The 20,053-nt window shown below is 43.9% G+C and overlaps 1 protein-coding gene across 1 annotated transcript in view; it reads right to left on the bottom strand.

Annotated features, from left to right (window-relative positions):
- dnah3 (dynein axonemal heavy chain 3) overlaps positions 1 to 20,053 on the bottom strand; it is a 147,174-nt gene that overhangs the window by 47,892 nt on the left and 79,229 nt on the right. Inside the window, exons 23-31 of the mRNA XM_080206991.1 lie at positions 18,413 to 18,547; positions 17,113 to 17,224; positions 15,437 to 15,678; positions 12,028 to 12,128; positions 11,830 to 11,935; positions 9,894 to 10,023; positions 4,106 to 4,342; positions 3,920 to 4,020; positions 1,290 to 1,584 (exon numbers count right to left, since the gene is read on the bottom strand). Of these exons, the coding sequence (XP_080063117.1) occupies positions 1,290 to 1,584; positions 3,920 to 4,020; positions 4,106 to 4,342; positions 9,894 to 10,023; positions 11,830 to 11,935; positions 12,028 to 12,128; positions 15,437 to 15,678; positions 17,113 to 17,224; positions 18,413 to 18,547 (1,459 nt within the window). The remainder of the gene's footprint in view (positions 1 to 1,289; positions 1,585 to 3,919; positions 4,021 to 4,105; positions 4,343 to 9,893; positions 10,024 to 11,829; positions 11,936 to 12,027; positions 12,129 to 15,436; positions 15,679 to 17,112; positions 17,225 to 18,412; positions 18,548 to 20,053) is intronic.

The following is a 20,053-nucleotide window of genomic DNA, read 5'->3' as shown; positions in this document are numbered from 1 at the left end:
CAAAGGGTGGTGAATCTCTGGAATTCTCTGCCCGTTGAAGCGGTGGAGGCTACCTCGCTGAATATATTTAAGTCACGGGTAGATAAGTTTTTGACAGACAAGAGAATTAAGGGTTATGGGGAGAGAGTGGGTAAGTGGAACTGATCCACTTCAGATCAGCCATGATCTTATTGAATGGAGGGGCAGGCTCAAAGGGCTAGATGGCCTACTCCTGCTCCTATTTCTTATGTTCTTATGTACAGTCAGTCCTTATCGCTGGGCCTGATCCATGATTTTGGGTCATCTGATACCACACCCCTCACCCCCAACCTGACACCTGGACCCACTTTATAAGACCATAAGACATAGGAACAGAATTAGGTCACTTGGCCTATCGAGTCTGCCCTGCCATTCAATCATGGCTGATATTTTTCTCATCCCCATTCTCCTGCCTTTTCCCCATAACCCCTGATCCCTTTATTAATCAAGAATCCATCTATCTCTGTCTTAAGAACACTCAATAACCTTAAAGACACTCAATAACAGCCTTCTGCAGCAAAGAGTTCCACAGATTCACCGCTCTCTGGCTGAAGAAATTCCTCCTCATCTCTGTTTTAAAGGATCATCCCTTCAGCCTGAGGTTGTGTCCTCTGGTTCTAGTTTTTCCGACTAGTGGAAACATCCTCTCCATATCCACTCTATCCAGGCTTTGCAATATTCTGTAAGTTTCAATAAGATCCCCCCTCATCCTTCTAAACTCCAACGAGTACAGACCCAGAGTCCTCAACCGTTCCTCATACGACAAGCTCTTCACTTCAGGGATCATTCTTGTGAACCTCCTCTGGACCCTTTCCAAGGCCAGCAATCCTTTCTTAGATACGGGGCCCAAAACTGCTCACAATATTCCTAATGGGGTCTAACCAGAGCCTGACACTGCCTCAGAAGTACATCCCTGCTCTTGTATTCTAGCCCTCTCGACATGAACTTTACTGAAAGGTGCCGCGGAATGAACAGTGCTGTGCCTATAACAATGAGGGTCCCCAGAGCATTACCCTGGATCTCTGGATTACTAGCACATTGACAATATCACTATGTCACTGGCTCCCTCTAATGGTGGTGAACCAGCTTTTTGAACTGAATGGCCTTCAATGATAGGATTAATATTAATGACAACAATAGTAATTTTAAAAATCTCAACTGTCCGTTATTAAGCAGAAAGTAGATGAAGCAAACTACTTAGTGTTAAGTAGATAGATTCTCACAGAAAGAAAGATTTTTATGGCACCAAACCTTAAAATTTAAACCCTCACCGACAAACACAATGGACTGTTTTCCGATGGGCGGACCATAAATTCCCTTTCTCCTCCTGTCCAGTTTGGACATGATGATATCTTGTGTTTGGTTGGCTGAGGTCCTGGCGGAGAGGCTGATGCAGTTGGGGATGTAATGTTCTTTGGGAAGCTGCATGAGGAAGTTGTTTGTGATGGCGGATTTGCCCGTGCCGGTGGGCCCCACAATTAGCAAGGGCACTTTGTGCGAGATAAAAGCGTGTAGGAAGAAACTTTGCCGGGCAGTTTCCATAGTGGGAATGATAAGATCAGAAACCTGTAAACCAAGAGAAATTAAAGGAATAAAAATCTAGAATGTTACAGCTATATCCTAATAAGGTAAGATATTATAACATTTTGATTTCATCATTTAACCAAAACTCTTAATGTATTTTTTATGTTTGGGTTTTTTTAATATTTGGAGTATCTCAAGTAAAGGCCAAATTGTAAGTTTTAAATGCTAAGAAGACCATAAGAAATAGGAACAGGAGTAGGCCATTTGGCCCTTCAAGCCTGCTCTGCCATTCAATAGGATCATGGCTAATCCAACATTCCCTCACATCCACTTTCCTGCCTTTCCCCACAATCCTTGATTCCCTTACTGATCAAAAATCTATCCCAGCCTCAAATATACACAAGGACTCTGCCCCCACAGCTCTCTGTGGCAAGAATCCCAAAGACTCATAACCCTCTGAGAGAAGAAATTCCTCCTCATCAAAGTCTTAAATTGGCGCCCCTTTACTCTGAGGTTGTTCCCTCTGGTCGCAGACTCTCTTGTAAGGGGAAACATCCTCTCACTATTTACCCTGGCAAGCCCCTTAAGAATCCTACATGTTGCAGTGAGATCGCCTTTCATTCCAAATTCCAATGAGTAGAGTCCCAATCTGTTTAATCTTTCCTCATAAGACAATTCCTCCAAACCAGGGATCATCCTAGTGAACCTTATCTGAACTTCCTCCAATGAAATGATAGCTTTCCTGAAATAAGGAGACCAAAATTGCTCACAGTGCTCCAGATGTGGATTCACCAATACCTTGTACAGTTGCAGCAAGACTTCCCTACTTTTATACTCCAATCTCCTTGTAATAAGGGCCAACATTCCTTAGCCTACATCATTACCTGCTGCACCTGTGCTAGCTCTCCGTGTTTCATGCACTAGTAACCCCCAAGTCCCTTTCTACAGTTTTTCGCCATTTAAGTAATACTCTATTCTTTTGTTCTCCCTTCCAAAGTGAACAACTTCACATTTTCCCACGTTAAACTCCATTTGCCAACTTTTTGCCCAATTACTTAACCTACTAATATTTCTTAGTAAACTTTGCATTCCTTTCGTAACTTGCCTCGATACTAGCAAACTACATAGCCAAAACCTGAGGAGCTACATCAATGAATCGGGCTAACTGGCCCAACCTTTACAAGGCTTACCCCCCACAAGCAAAAATGCTTTCAAGCTAAATTGTTCCCTCTTATGGATCGAAAGAGACGAATCCGATAAGATTTCTGGAGGTTTAACAATATAGGATCAGCAATGATCAGTGAGGTTCAAGATCAGCCAGATTTAGAGCCTTTAAGAACTCTTTATTAAGGTCAAAAATGTTTTTTAAAGTTAGGATAGCAAGGAAAGGGCAGAGCTGTAGTGCACTAAATGGTGTTTCTAACTCTGAGCCAGAAATTCTGGGTTCAAGTCCCACTCCAGGACCGGACCATCACAGAAAGTATGTTCTTAACTTGATCAAACAGGTTGGGTATCAATCTAGAAACCTTCCAATGGATGCCAATGACAGGTGTTAAAAGGAGAAAGATCTAAAGATGCGCAGGTTAGATTGATTGGCCATACTGAATTGCCCCCTAGTGTCAGGAGATTAGCAGGGTAAATGTTGGAGTTGCGGGAGTGGGGCTTGGGTGGGATCATTGTCAGTGCAGGCACAATGGGCCAAATGGCGTCCTGTTGCACTGTAGGGACTTTATGATTCTAAATGAAATATTAGAATGAAAGAAATATGATCAATATCCATAGCTCCAATTGACAAGATGCATTTAAAAGAGTATGTTGTCATGGCAACTCCTTGAAGTGAGGGAGGTTTGGCTCCATTGGCTGCATGGCCAGTGTGGATCAGATTGGTGAACAAAGCATGGAAGGGTTTGACCCCTTTTCTTTCTGGGGTGGATTTGGGACCTGCTTCTTTGCCCTACTCAAGCTGGAGATGGTGATGCTGTGGGTTTGACCTGTCCTTGGGCAAAGAACTCCAGAAGATTGCAAGGAAAGTCTAAATATGGGTGCACAAATATACCAAGAATAAGTGTAACTATAAATGAGGCAACTTTGCCAGAAGTATCTGAAAAAGCAATAAAAAAATCAATTATCCTGTTATCAAGGATTATGCTGATCTCAGCCAAGAAAAGAGATGATTAAACTGTTATTTTCTTTTTTTCATTCATTCATTCATGGGACATGGGCATCGCTGGCTGGCCACCTTTTATTGCCCATCTCTAGTTGTGCAAGAGCAGTTGAGAGTCAACCACATTACTGTGGCTCTAGAGTCACAAGTAGGGAAGGACAGCAGATTTCCTTCCCTAAAGGACATTAATCCTCCAAATCATAAAGATCTAACCTTGGCTCCAGCAGGAATGTCTTGGTCTTTTGAGATGTAATCAGTCCACAGTGTCCACTGTCCACTGCCAGTCTTTTTGAAATAGTAATCATAGATGCTCCCTGTAACAGGAAATAAAAACCATTAGCCTCTCAGCCATGCTGTTTTAATTAGCATTCCTGCATTTGACAAGTTTTATATTCTAACCTCTTTCAGGAAATATGTTGTTTTTTGTCAGTTTGACACTCTTTGGACGGGGATTATGGTCGTCCATTCCCAAAATCAAATTACGGAAGAAAACATCAAATTTCTTGCGGCTTTCCCCAGTGATGGTGGCACCAATAGCCCACACAATAGCAAAGAGAAATAGGCCCTGTAGCCAGAGTGTGATTTGCTGACTTGACATTTCTTCATTGTCATCTTTTCCTGATTGAGCTATTTCATCTGTAGGTGAGAAAAAAATACACTGATTGTTAGCAACATATTTCTCAATTGACGTTTGGTTTAGCCATAGAACCTGGAGAGAGAGAGTGAGAGGGCTAGGTGGACCACACACAGAGCACAGTAGCTGGAGGTCGAAAGAATTCAGAGAAGAAGAGGAAAGTGGTTTCTGATGTCCAACTCATAAAAGAGGTGGATCCACAGAGTTTAACAATTCCATAGAGGAGGTGGTGGTGTAGTGGTATTCTCACTGGACGAATCATCCAGAGATCCAGAGTTATACTCTGGGGACCCAAGTTCAAATCCCACCACCACAGATAGTGGAATTTGAATTAAAAGTCTAATGATGACCATGAAACCATTGTCGATTGTTGTAAAAACCCATCTGGTTCACTAGTGTCTTTTAGGGAGAAGACTCTGCCGTCCTTACTTGATCTGGCCTACATGTGACTCCTGTGACTGACTCTTAAGGGGCATCTGAAATGGCGGAGCATGTCACTCAGTTAAAGGGCTGTTAGGGATGGGCAACATATGCTGGCCCAGCCAGTGATGCCTACATTCCATGAAAGAATAAAATAAAACCTAGGCGTATTTCATTCCTTTGCATTTGGTGATGTAGTGGCAGCGCCTCCAAGAACATCCCCATCCTCAATAGAAACACAGAAAATAGGTGCAGGAGTAGGCCATTCGGCCCTTTGAGCCTGCACCACCATTCAATATGATCATGGCTGATCATGCACTTTCAGTATCCCAGTCCCGCTTTCTCTCCACACCCCTTACTCCCTTCAGCTGTAAGAGCCACTTCCAGCTCCCTCTTTAACACATCTAATGAACTGGCCCAACTGCTTTCTGTGGTCGAGAATTCCACAGGTTCACAACATTCTGAAGTTCTTCCTTTTCTCAGTCCTGAATGACTTCCCCCTCCTTATTTTCAGACTGTCATCCCTAGTTCTGGACTCCCCAAACATTGGGAACATTCTTCCTGTCTGGTCTGTTCAGTCCCATTAGGATTTTTATGTTTCTATGAGATACCCTCTTGCTCTTCTAAATTCCGGTAAGTCCACGATAGCAGAGTGAGCGCAAAAGACAAGGGTGGATGATTCTTTCAGTCTGCTGCGCCCCTTGAGTAGCACAGTGGGCCAGGGACATCAGTGGGGGCCGTATTGCAAGCTTCCTATTGGCCATTGCAGCCTCTGTGCGTCATCAGTCAGCGCAGGGTTATTATTTTGAAATCACTATTTCAATATGATTAGCGGACCCAGGACGATATTTTCCAGGCCCACTAGCATCTCCCCCCTCGCCAGGAGTGGATCATTCCGGCTGTATTTACTTCTGCTCCCCACTAATGGGGAACAGGCGCCCTGACCTGCTGAAGGGAAGAGAGGCCATTAAGGCTCAGCTGGGAGATGAGAGGCAAGGGGAGTTGCCCCTTAAGCTGTATTAGCCTGGCAGTGCCAGCCTGGCACCTTGTAGCTGCCCACTGGGCACCTACGTACTAGCCACTGGGGATCGGGCAGTGCTAAGGAGGCAAGACAGAGGGGGTGGGGGGAGGGAACTAGCATTGGGAACACTGGGAGAGGGAGGGAGTGAGAGAAATTGAGGCTGCAGGGGGAGGGGGGCAGGTGGCAACGTGGCTGGCGGAAGAACATCAGAGCTGGTCAACGGGACCAGAGTGGAGGGAATCGGGGAGACTGGGGCTGGCCAGGTGGGGAACAAAGGGACTGGTCCATAGATGTCTGGGAGGCCAGCGATCAGAGGGTGAGGGGAAGTCGTCAAAGAATCAGTGATGTGCGGTTGCAGGGCTGGTGAGTGAACGGGCCTGGCAGTGAGGCATGGGACATAACGCATGCGCCAATTTCCGCTCTGACAGATTGGCACATAGCCCACTCTCTAGCGGGAATAGGCCGCCCCTATATTTTCAGAGTAACTCCTGCTAAAGCAGAGATTCATTCTGGAAATCATGCTAAAAACCTAGTGGGATTTAGTCCTATTTTCTCACACGTTGAGAACTTAAGAATTTTTTTGTGAGAATCCCGACCAAGAAGTCTTTGACACCATCTTCAGCCAGTAGTGACAAGTGAATAATTACTCTCAGCTCATTCCTGTGAACCCCAATAACACAGGAGCCAGTCTTCAGCCAACTGGATTCACTCCACGTGATAGCAAGAGATAATTGAGCCCATTGGGTACTGATAAGGATATGGCCCCTGACAACATCCTGACTGCTTAGCTAAAGACTTATGCTCCAGAATTATCTGCGCCTTTGGCCAAACTGCAGCCACAGTACAGATATTTATCTGACAGAGTGGAAAACTACCCAACCACATCCTGTCCACAAAAAGCAGGACAAATCCAATCCAGTAAAGTAACAGATCGTGTTGTCAACAGTGTGATTAAGCACAATGACTCACCAGTAGGCAAGTCTCCAGTGTTTTGTTTTGCTTCAGGGCCGGATCATTTAATTCCAGATTTCACTGCAGCCTTCACAGAAATCATAGAAATCATAGAACCCTACAGTGCAGAAAGAGGCCCTTTGGCCCATCGAGTCTGCACTGAACACAATCCCACCCAGGCCCTACCCCCATATCCTTACCTATTATACCCACTAATCCCTCTAACCTACACATCCCTAGACACTAAGGGGCAATTTCTTAGCATGGCCAATCAATCTAACCCACACATCTTTGACCCAAAGATGGACAAAAGAGCTGAATTCCAAATTCCAAAATTCCAAGGGATATCTAATTTCCCTTGATATCAAGGTCACCATTGACTGAGTGTGGCATCAGGAGCCTAATAAATTGAGATCAACAGGCATCAAGGGTAAAACTGTCCACTGATTGGAATCATTCACAAGCACAAAGGAAGATGGTTGTGGTTGTTGGAGGTAATTCATCTTATCCACTGGTCATCATTGCCAGCGTTCACCTGAATAGTGTCCTAGGCCCAACCACTTCAGCAATGACCTCCCATCCATCAGAAGGTCAGAACTGGGGAGTGTTCCCTGATGACTCCACAATGTACCGTTTGCGATTCCTCAGACACTGGAGCAGTTTTTGCGCGTATCCAGTGAGACCTCAGTTTGGGCTGATATGCGGCAAGCAACATTCGTGTCATAAAAGTGCCAGGCAATGATCATCTCCAACAAGATATCAATGGCACTGCCACTGCTGAACCTCCAGCGTCAGCATCCAGGGGGCTTCATCATTAACCAGAAAAATAACTGGATCGGCCACTTGTGTGGCTACAAGAACAGGTCCGAGGCTGGGTCTTCTTCAAGGCTTGACTCATTGACATCTCAAAGTCTTCGTACTACTTATAATCCACAAATCAGGAGTGTGATTGCATGCTCTCCACTTGCCCGGACGAGAGCAGTATCCTGGACAAAGAAGCCCTCTTTATTGGCACCCTGTAGGCCACGTTAAACAATCACCTCTGCCTTTGGCACTTGTAGTCGCAGTGTGTACCATCCACACAATCAATTACAGAGACTCATCAAGATTCTTTGGCAGCACCTTCCAAACACACAACTTCTACCCCATAGAATTAAAAGGGCAGCAGACACATGGAAACACCATTAAGGGTATGATGCCATCCAAGTCACACACCAGCCTGACTACGTTTGGAAATATGTTTCTGGTCCTTTATCTTAGCTGGGTCAAAATCCAATAACCATTTCCCTCTCAGCACTGTGATATACTGCCATCGTATTAATATCCATGGTTCAAGAAGTTTTTAAATTTAAGTTTATTTATTAGTGTCACAAGTAGGCTTACATTAACACCGCAATGAAGTTACTGTGAAAATCCCCTCCTCGCCAGACTCCGGTGCCTGTTCGGGTACACTGAGGGATTTAGCATGGCCAATGCACCTAACCAGAATGTCTTTCAGACTGTGGGAGGAAACCAGAGCACCTGGGCGAAACCCATGCAGACATGGGGAGAACGTGCAGACTCCACACAGACAGTGACCCAGACTGAGAATTGAACCTGGGGCCCAGGCACTGTGAGGCAGCAGTGTTAACCACTGTGCCACCGTGCCACCCTTAGTGAAGGCTTCTCACCTAAACCTTCTCAAATACATTTGGAAGTAGACAATGAATAGCCCAGTGATGCCCATTTCCCGTGAATGAATTTTAAAAATCTCTCAATGTAAAATGCTATCTTCCAGCCTGACAACCTCATTCCAGCATCATCAGTAAACCTGGGATATAATTTGTATTAATTTAGTCTAGAACATTTTTCACCTCTAGAATTCCTAGGAAATATGGAATGAATTGTAAATCAGATTACATAAAGCCATTGGTCTCCAATGTGCCAAGTAACTGAATAAAAAGAGTTGGATAATTTCTGGGTATCACCTCCCAACTGCCAGATATCCATCTGAACCAGGCTTCAGGCCTCTTGAAATGTCAACCATAGGACTGATGCCTGTAAGACCCCAATGCCAAATTCAGCAACTACTGGATAGCTTACACACCTCACATATTTCACTCAGTGAGTCCAGATCAACAGCAGCAGTCCTCAAAGGAGCAACTGGAGGCTACCAACAAAAAGGCAAGTTTTGTCTCTTATACTTTAGGATAGAGTCAGCACTGTAACACTGTGGCTCCTTCTGGCCCCTTCTCTCCCCTATCTATTCAGGACAAATCATCCCGGACAAAGCAGCCCACTTAACTGGCACTCCATCCATAAACATTTCACTCCCTCCACCACCAACGTACAGTGGCAGCAGTGTGTACCATTTACAAGATGCACTGCAGGAAGGTTCCTTAGACAGCAGCTTCCAAACCCTTGGCCATTTCCATCTAGAGGGACAAAGGCAGAGGAAACCACCACCTGGAGGTTCCCACCCAAACATATCGCCGTTCCTTCACTGTCACTGGATCAAAATCATAGAACCCTGCGCAGCAGCCCCGCTCCCCCCCACCCCCCCAACAGCACTGTAGGTGTATCTACACCTCAGGAACTGCAGCAATTCAAGAAGGCAGTTCACCACCGCTTCCCAAGGGCAATTAGGAATGGGCAATAAATGCTGGCCTAGCCAGCGATACCCACATCTCTTAACTAATAAATTTTAATAAACTGCCACATCTCTCCCCATTATTCCCAGGTTTTAATTGCTTATAATTCAAAAAGCATTACTTTTACAATACTACAAAATATACTCTTTTGTTTTCCTTTCCTCCTCTCAAGTCTACAATAACTGACTCACAGTGTGAACAAGTTTTTTCTCACATTATATTTGCTTCTTTTGCAAACCACTTTGATTCACTGTCCTCTTATTCTTGATCCTTGTACAAGTGGGAACAGTTTCTCCCGGTCTACCCTGTTCAGCCCCCTCACGATTTAGAACATTCCTATCAAATCTCAAATCTCCTCTTCTCTGCAAGGAGAACAGTCCCAATCTCTCCAATCTATCCTCATATCCTGACTGCAACTGTCGAAAAATTCTAAGACAAAGGCATTTGGCAGATAGCTGAAATTCATGCTGGAAAAATTGCATACGTGCTACAGCAGTGCAGTAAGATCCAGATTTAAATAAGGACACTCACCCATTAAACATGTATAGAGCCTCATCATAGTATAGGCAAGGTGCATCGGAGATGTCTGCACAAAAAACTTACAGTGCAGTCGGGTGAAATCCAAAGAAGGCTGGATCAGCCAATGGAACATGTCATTGATCTGAAAATGAAACATCTCAGCTGTTTATCTGGAATATATTTCTAAAACCTTCAAAACAACTCCACAAAGATCAGCTTCTTATCTATTGATTCAACTTTGCATGGTGGATGGAATCTCCAATTTGAGTTGAAGATGAGGAGGAAATTCTCCTCTCAGAGGCTGGGTAGTCTTTGGAATTCTCTTCCACAGAGAGCAGTGGAGATTGTGGGTCATTTAATCTATTCAAGGATGAGTTAGACAGATTTTTCATTGACAAGGGAGTCCAGGGTTATGGAGACAGGAAGGGAAGTATCATTATGGTCACAATCAAATCAGCTGTGGTCTTACTGGCAAAGCTGGCGCAATGGGCCGAATGGCCTACTTCTCATAGAATTCCTACAATACAGAAAGAAGGCCATTTGGCCCATTGAGCCTGCACCACAATCCTTGGCAGTCTGTGTGGAGTTTGCATATTCTCCTCATGTCTGCGTGGGTTTTCTCTGGGTGCTCCAGTTTCCTCCCACACTCCAAAGGTGGCCATGCCAAAGTGACTCTCATGTCTGGATTAGTAGGTAAAGATGTAGGATTATGGGGATAGGGCCTGGGTGAGATTGGTCGGTGTAGACTCAATGGGCCGAAGAGTTTCCTGCACTGTAGGGATTCTACAATTCTATGTCCTTTTGAAGTTTAATACTAACCTCCTCACAGTCCAAGTTTTGTATTATCAGCAAACTTTGACATTATCCATGCACACCAAAGTGTTTAATATAGTTTAAAGTTTACTTATTAGTGTAACAAGTAGGTTTATATTAACACTGCAATGAAGTTACTGTGAAAATCCCCTAGTTGTCACACTCCAGTGTCTGCTCGGGCACACTGACAGATAATTTAACATGGCCAATGCAGCTAACCAGCATGCTTTTTGGACTATGGGAGGAAACTGGAGCACCCGGAGGAAACCCACGCAGACACGGGGAGAACGTGCAGACTTAGCACAGGCAGTGACCAAAGTTGGATATAGATCCCATACATGGAATATCCACTAACTTCAGAGGGAATTGGATTGCCTAGTTTACAATCCAGTTCAAAATCATTAATCTGCACTGAATTTTTGTAATTGAAGGTTTGATGTGTTGTGTGAAGATGTTGAACAGCAGTGAGTGAATTACATAAATGAAAGAAACTGGGGAATTACAACTGACACTGGGAGCTCAAAAATCTAAGGATACAGGTAAACCTTTTAGAACTGAGATGAGCAGAAATTTCTTCACCCAGAGAGTGATGGAATTTGCCCCCACAGAAAACAGTTGAAGCCGACATGTTTTCAAGAAGGGATTAGACACCTTAAATGATGTGAGCTACAGAGATACGAACCAGATGCAGGAAGGTGGGAGTAGAAAGGACACCTGGGTGTCCATGGGCTGGCATGAGGAGGATGGGCTGAATGGCCTCCTTCTGTGCTATAGTTTTCCTGTGGTTCTATGATTCTATAGTTCTTGAGGCGAAAGGGATCAAAGGAGAATTTAGCACGGCCAATTCAACTAACCTGCACATCTTTGGACTGTGGGAGGAAACCAGGGCTCCTGGAGGGGACATGGGGAGAATGTGCAAACTCCACACAGACAATGACCCAAGCCGGGAATTGAACCCGGGTCCCTGGCGCTGTGAGGCAGCAGTGCTAATCACTGTGTCCACCACGTGAATGAGATTTAGCATTTGCTGACTTACCACTTGTGGTATCACTGATTGCTGTCGACAACACTGAGCTGGACAAATTCTGTTGGCATTTATCACATCAAATTTAGATATTTTAAAATATCGAGTTACCAGTTCTTTATGTTCAGCGGTGATGGTTGGAGGTAGAGTATCCATATAAGAATCTTTCAGTGGAGTCCAACCCAGCTGATGAGGCTCCAGGTAAATCATGCCACACCTGTTAAAAAGGATGGCACTTTAATGCTGGACAACTGTGGTGGGATTCTGTGCCAAGTACTGAGGCTTTGATAATCTCACAGCTCATCATACCTGCTGACAGTCGCTGGAGAGGCCTGCTCCAAATCTGCTGGCTCAAATATCAAATTCATCTTGGGACTCATCTGGATAATTTCACCACTCATCAAACACAACTGGAAGACAAAACGGAGTGTAAACTATAGACAGCCACACACAAGTATAGTTCCTGAGGCAGCCAGATGTGCTTCTGGTTATTATTTGCATTTAGTGACGGACTTGGCTGGCTTATGGCCAGTGTATTTTTTTATTCATTCATAGGACATGGGCGTTGCTGGCTGTCCTATATTTATTGCCCATCCCTAGTTGCCCTGTAGGGCTGTTGAGGATCAACCACATTGCTGTAGGCTCTGGAGTCACATTAGGCCAGACCAGGTAAGGACAGCAGATTTTGTTCCCTAAAGGGCATTAGTGAACCAGATGGGTTTTTCTCACAATGGTTTCATGGCCATCAGTAGATTCTTAAGTCCAGATATTTATTTTTTATTGAATTCAAATTCCACCATCTGCCGTGGTCGGATTTGAATCTGGGTGCCCAGAGCATTAGCTAAATTCCTGGATTAATAGTCCAGCGATAATGACTCGAGGCCATCACCACCCCATGGCAGTTAATAATATAATCTAAAAGGAAAGAAACAGTTTGATCCAGTATTTTTATTTCCCCATTTTTTCTTCTGGAAATGAATTCAGCTTCTTAAGCAAGGGGTAAGGAGGGCTAAAAGGGGTCATGAGAAAGCATTGGCCAGCAGGATTAAGGAAAATCCCAATGCTTTTTATACTTATATAAAGAGCATGAGGGTAGTCAGGGAGGGAGTTGGTCCACCCAAGGACAAGGGAGGGAATCTATGCATGGAGCCAGAGGAAATGGGCGAGGTATTAAGTGATAACTTTATGTCAGTATTCACCAAAGAGAAGGACCTGGTGGATAATGAGTCTGGGAAAGGATGTGTAGATAGTTTGGGTCATGTTGAGATTAAAAAGGAGATATTTGGGTTCTTGAGAAACGTTAACGTAGACAAGTCCCCAGGGATGTACTGGGAGCGGCAAGGGAGGAAATTGCTGGAGCCTTGAGAGAAATCTTTGTATCCTCACTGGTTACAAGAGAGCTCCCAGAGGATTGGCGAATAGCCAATGTTGTTCCTTTGTTTAGAAAGGGTAGCAAAAATAATCCAGGTAATAGGCCGGTGAGCATTACATTAGTGGTAAGGAAATTATTGGACAGGATTCTTTAAGACAGGATTTATTCCCATTTGGAAATAAGTGGGCGTATTAGCAAGAGGCAACATGGTTTTGTGAAGGAGAAGTCGTGTCTCACTAAATTGACCAAGTTTTTCAAGGGAGTAACGAAGATGATTGATGAGGGTAGGACAGTGGATGTTGTCTACATGGGCTTCACTAAGGCGTTTGATAAGAGCCCTCATGTAGACTGGTGCAAAAGATGAAATCACATGGGACCAGAGGTGAGCTGGCAAGGTGGATACAAAACTGGATCGGTCAGAGAAAACAGAGGGTAGTAGTGGAAGGATGTGTTCCTGAATGGAGGGTTGTGACAAGTGGCATTCCTCAGGGATCAGTGCTGGTTCCTTTGCTGTTTGTAATATATATGTAAATGATTTGGAGGAAAATGTAACTGGTTTGATTAGTAAGTTTGCGGACGACACAAATGTTGGTGGATTTGCAGATAGCGATGAGGACCATCAGAGGATACAATAGTATACAGATTGGTTGGAGGCTTGGGCAGAGAGACGGCAGATGGAGTTTAATCCTGACAAATGTGAGGTAGTGCATTTGGAAGGCCTAATACAGATAGGAAATATACAGTAAATGGCAGAACCCTTAAAAGAATTGATAGGCAAAGGGATCTGGGTGTACAGATACACCCAGATCACTGAAAGTGGCAATGCAGGTGGAGAAGATAGTCAAGAAGACATATGCAGGGCGCGTAAGATCGAGGTTCCACTGTACTCTGTCAAAAAAAGTCAGTGCTGACTCGAAGAACTGAATGGCCTCCACCTGTGCTGTAGGAATTCTATGAAAGAACAGGAAAAGAGAGCATCTGATAAGCCGATGGAGGGCATAACCAGAACAATGAGACAAAAGTGTAAAAGGTGGTTAAAAATACAATGTGAGAAACTGCTAATAAAGATAAGCTAAATTGTTTGAATAGCAACATACACAGTGTCTTTAATGAAACAGGGGAGTTGGAGGCAATAACACAAAGAACTAGTTGTGAAGAGATTACTGATACATGGATATAACATATTTAGATAAGATAGGTAGGGTAAAAGGAGAGGTGAAATAGTTATGATTATTAGGGATAATAAGATGACAATAGAAACAGATGATGCAACTATTAGTAATAGATAGAAATAGAGTTAATGTGGATAGAGATAAAAGATAATAAAGGATCAAGCCATGAATAGGGCTAGTCTACAGACAATCTAATAGAGGGAAGGAAGTCAAGAGAAAATATGTGGGCAAATTAGGAAACTAAGTAAAAAACATAGGGCGGAATTTTCCAGCCCCTAGCTGTGGCCCATATCCCTGCAGCAGAGATAGCCTGCCATCGGCTAGATCTTCCAGTCCTGCCAGTGTCCACAGGGTTTTGTATGCTCTCACCCTTCACCACCAGGGGATGCACCGCAGGGGAATTGCCACCAGCAGGACCACAAGATTCCACTCGTGGGAAGGGCTGGAAAACTTTGACCCTGAATAATAATCATGTGGGTTTAAATTACCCCAAAGTTAATTGGCTGGAAAAGGTAGGTAAAGAAGATAATGGAATTGCATTCCTACAGTCTGCCCCTGACTCTTTTCTAATCCTGTACAGAAGGAGTCATAGAATCATAGAATCCACAGTGCAGAAGGAGGCCATTTGGCCCACCAACAACAATCCCACCCAGGTCCTATTCCCACAACCACACACATTTACCCTCCGAATCCCCCTGTCACTAAGGGGCAATTTATCATGGCCAATCCACCTAACCTGCGCATCTTTAGACTGTGAGAGGAAACCGGGGCACCTGGAGGAAACCCATGCAGATATGGGGAGAATGTGCAAACTCTACACAGACAGTGACCCAAGACCACAATTGAACCCGGGTCCCCTGGTGCTGTGAGGCATTAGTGCTGACCACTAGGCTACTGGGCCACCCAGCTATGAGTCCATAAGGGAGGATTCATAGCAACATTGGGTGAAACAGACCGCACAAGGAAAGTAAAAGAAGGGAAACATCTGGGCAGGGTGACCGTAATATAACACACTTCAAGATAATAACTGAGAACAGAATAATCAACTGGAAAGAAGTTGATTTTGAAGGACTGAGATTAGAACTTTAGATAACAAAATGGACCACAACATTTCTCTGCAACTCAAAAGGATTTCTTCACAAGCTCTCATACTCTTCCAGGAATATCCACCTACTTTCTTGTTATCATCCAATACGGTATTCATATTTTCAATCCAAACAGCATCAACAGGTCCATCAAACACAATCCACTTTCTTGAGTCGGTGACAGCTGTAGCATACAAGCGGAAGGTTGTAGCGAGAATCCCATCTGTCCACTCATGGCTCACAGGATCAAAGCAGCCATACAGCTGGCCCATGGTCACGGCCTTCGGGTTTATTATAGAATATTCAACAGCAAACTCATTCATCAATTGAGCTAAAAAAAATCAAACATGTAAGAGCTATTAGGGATAGGCAACAAACACTGGCCTGCCAGCGATACTCACATCTTATGAAACATTAAAAAGGAGCACCAGGGGATAGAGAAGTGGGTTAAGTATAGAAGTATTTCAATTTGTAAAGGCCCTAAACATTCCCTTGCATCCACCTCTCCTTTACCACCACCAACAGTAATTTTGTTTTATTCATGGGCGTCACTGGCTAGGAAGCATTTATTGCCCATCACTAGTTGCCCTTGGAGGGTAGTTCAGAGCAAACCCCACTGCTTTAACTCTGGAGTCACATGTAGGCCAGACCAGGTAAGGATGGCAGATTTCCTTCCCTAAAGGACATTAGTGAACCACATGGGTTTTTCCGACAATCGACAATGGCTTCATGGTTATCAGTAGAATCTTAATGCCAGATTTTTTTTTAATTGAATTGAAATTCCACCATCTGCCATGGTGGGATTCGAATCCAGTCCCCAGAACATTAGCTGAGTTTTTTGAATTAATAGTATAGCAATAATACCACTAGTCCATTGCCTCCCCCAGCACTGACAGAGTGCTGAGCAAAACTGAACCTGTAAGCGTGGTTCTAATATTCTACACTCCTATCGTCACCACCAGGAAGTTACCCTCCGGGCCACTCACTATCCTGACTTGGAAATGTATCAGCCATTCCTTCACTGTCGCTGGGTCAAAATCCTGGGATTGCCTCCCCAACAGCATTGTGTGTGTACTACACCACATGGACTGCAGCGCTTTGAAGAAGGCAGTTTTCCAACACCTTCTCAAGGGCAGTTAGGGATGAGTAATAAATGCTGGCCTAGCTAGCAATATCCACATGCCACGAATGGACAAAGAAAAGTACTGGTGACAATGCCGACATGTGCAAAATAGTAGGTGGGAACTCCAAGGGCTTAGTTCTGCCTTAGAGGCTTTACATAGAGCTTACACACTGTTTGAATGTCAGCAATTGTACTTTTATCAAAAGAAGCTGAAAGTCCCTTGCCATATAGAACACGTGGAAACCGAGAACTGTGGTATTACTCGTGCATTTTTAAAAATTAATTCATGAGACACAGGCGTTGCTGGCTGGGCCAGCATTTATAACCTATCCATAGTTGCCTGGGGGCAGTTGAAACTCAACCACATTTTGCTGTGGCTCTGGAGTCACGTATAGGCCAGACCAAGTAAAGACAGCAGATTTCCTTCCCTAAAGGACATCAGTGAACCAGATGGATTTTTCCGACAATCGACAATGGTTTCATGGCCATCAATAGATTCTTAATTCCAGATATTTTATAAAGAACTGTCACATAACGGAACACAAAATATTAGTTTTGTAACTGTTAGCAGGATATACACTGATCTTATCTTGCAAATATTTAATGAGTCATTTGCTATGTAAGTATCTAATAAATTGTTACCTGCATATAAATCACCAAGTGCTGCTGCTAACACTTTGAAGGCACAGGTTTTACCACCCAAAGGATCACCAACAATCATAAATCCATGACGCACCAGCATCATCTCATAAATCTGATGGAGCAAAGTAGAAGTTAACAGACCACTTCATTTCAGTCACAAGGTTAAGCCTCTTACTGGAACACTGTTTTCAGGAGGTGCTATTTATAGAAATGCTGACTGAGTATTTGCTGAATTGAAAAAAATACAGCACAATTACTGTACCTCGCATTGTAAGACTTGGGAATGAAATGTTTTCAGGTATTGAGGGTGGGCACGGTGGCGCAGTAGATAGCACTACTGCCTCAAAGCACCAGGTACCCTGGTTCAATTCCGACCTTGGGTCACTGTCTATGTGCAGTCTACACAATCTCCCTGTGTCTGCGTGGGTTTCCTCCAAGTTCTCCAGTTTCCTCCCACAGTCCAAAAGTGTGCAGGTTAGGTGGATTTTTTTTTATTCATTCATGGGACATGGGTGTTGCTGGTTGGCCAGCATTGATTGCCCATCCCTGGTTGCTCTTGGATGGTAGTTGAGCGTTAACCACAATGCTGTGGCTCTGGAGTCACGTGTAGGCCAGACCAGATAAGGACAGCAAATTTCTTTCCCTAAAGGACATTAGTGCACCAGGTAGGTTTTTCCAACAATGGTTTCATGGTCATCACTAGATTCTTAATTCCAGAAATTTTTTTAATGAATTCAAATTCCACCACCTACAGTGACGAGATTCAAACCTGGGTCCCCAGAACATTAGCTGAGTTTCTGGGTTAATAGTCTAGCGATAATACCACTAGGCCATTGCCATTACAATGGCCATGTTAAATTGCCCCTTTAGTGTCAGCGGAATTAGGAAGGTAAATACATGGGGTTACAGGGATAGGACCTGGGTGAGAGTGTTGTCACTCTGGCAGGCTCAATGGGCCAAATGGCCTCTTTCTGCACTGTAGGAATTCTATGTTTCGACCTCCCATAGTTCCAAAGAAGACTCATTCAACTCAAAACATCAATTCTTGTTTTGGCTGCCGGACCTGGTGAGTTTTTTTCCAGTACGTTCTGTCTTTATTTCAGATCTCCAGCATTATTCTGCTTTTATTAAAAAGGAGGGAAAAGAAACTACTTTACCATCTGAAAGTGTTTGGGTGAGGGAGGGGTTGGAATTGGAAAAGGAGATAATAATCATTAAAAAATCAGCAGAAACTAACTTCTCCCTCCTGGAAAGCACAGACCAACAACCAGACAACAGTTCAAAACCATTTCTAAGTCACCTGAATAATCTTCTCAATAAACCAAGGTACAGGCTGAAGCTTCATTTTCTTGATGTTGGTGTTCAGTGCAACAAGGAAGACCTCACGTTCTGGTGTCGGTAGTTCCACGCCAGGGAACAAGTCTGATATAATTCCCTAGAGCAACAAGTCACAGAGATTGCGTTTTAGCAATGATGGCATGGATGCTTTATTAGAATTTTGATTTGATTTGATTTATTGTCACATGTATTAGTATACATTGAGTCATAGGTATTTACAGCATGGAAACAGGCTCTTCAGCCCAAATTGTCCATGCTGCCCTTTTTTTAACCATTAAGCTAATCCCAATTGCCCGCATTTGTTCCATATCTCTCTATAGCCATCTTGCCCATGTAACTGTCTAAATGCTTTTTAAAAATCAAAATTGTATCTGCCTCTGCTACTACCTCGTGTTCCAGATACTCACCACCCTCTATGTGAAATGTATTATTACGGGCACGCTATACAGACAAAGCATACCATTCATAGAGAAGGAAAGGAGAGGGTGCTGAATGTGGTGCTACAGTCATAGCTAGGGTATAGAGAAAGATCAACTTTATATAAGGTAGGACCATTGAAAAGTCTGATGGCTGTATGCTATCCTCAGAATGCGACCATCTAGGCTTAGGCTAAAAGCTGAAAATGTAAATAATGCATTAGCTAGTCAACTAATACATAGGAACAGGAGCAAGCCATTCAGCCCATCGAGCTTGCTCCATCATTCAATACAGTCATGGCTGATTGGACACTTCAATCCTTTTTATGCCCACTATTCCCACAGCTCTTCATGTTATTGTCAATCAGAAATCTATCAATCTCCACCTTAAACAGACTCAATGACAGAGCATCCACAGCCCTCTGGGGCAGAGAATTCCAGAGATTCACAACCTTCTACGTAAAGAAATTTCTCTCATCTCGGTCCTATGTGGCTTCCCCTGATTTTGGAATTGTGCCCACTGCTTCTAGATTCCCCAACCAAGGGAAACATCTTATCTGCATCTACCCTGTATATTCCTTTATGTATTTCGTAGGTTTCAATGAGATCAACTCTCATTCTTCAAAGGACTGGAGAATACAGGCTCAGTTCACCCAATCTTTCTTCAGCAGACAGTCCCCCAATCCCCTGAATAAAAAACAAAAGCTAATTTGTCTTTGGGATGGCACAGTAGCATAGTAGTTAGCACTGCTGCCTCGCAGCACCAGGGACCCAGGTTCAATTCCGGCCTCGGATCACGGTTTGTGTGGAGTTTGCACGTTCTCCCCATGTCTGCATGGATTTCCTCTGGGTGCTCCCCCGGTTCAAAGATGTGCAGGTTAGGTGGATCAGCCATGCTAAATGAGCAGGATTACAGCGGTGGGGCAGAGGGGAAGGCCAGGGCGGGATGCTTTTTAGGGGAGTTGGTGCAGAATCAATGGGTCAAAAGGCCTGGACTGTAAGGATTCTACGGCTTCTACCAAATTGATATTTTACATTTGGCATTATCAGTTTTAAATCTGAACATTGGAAAATGTCACTTCCATTTGACTGCACTATTTTCTTTTTATGTGTTAAATGATCACTTTCAGAGTTTTGCACACATTTAATAAGTTGGCACACTAAGACTTGATTCCTCTTGGCGGATT

The sequence above is a fragment of the Carcharhinus amblyrhynchos genome, chromosome 18 (genome assembly GCF_965287045.1).
Source record: "Carcharhinus amblyrhynchos chromosome 18, sCarAmb.v2.hapA, whole genome shotgun sequence".
In the NCBI taxonomy this organism is placed as follows: domain Eukaryota; kingdom Metazoa; phylum Chordata; class Chondrichthyes; order Carcharhiniformes; family Carcharhinidae; genus Carcharhinus; species Carcharhinus amblyrhynchos.
This window is presented reverse-complemented; position numbering and strand designations above follow the sequence as displayed.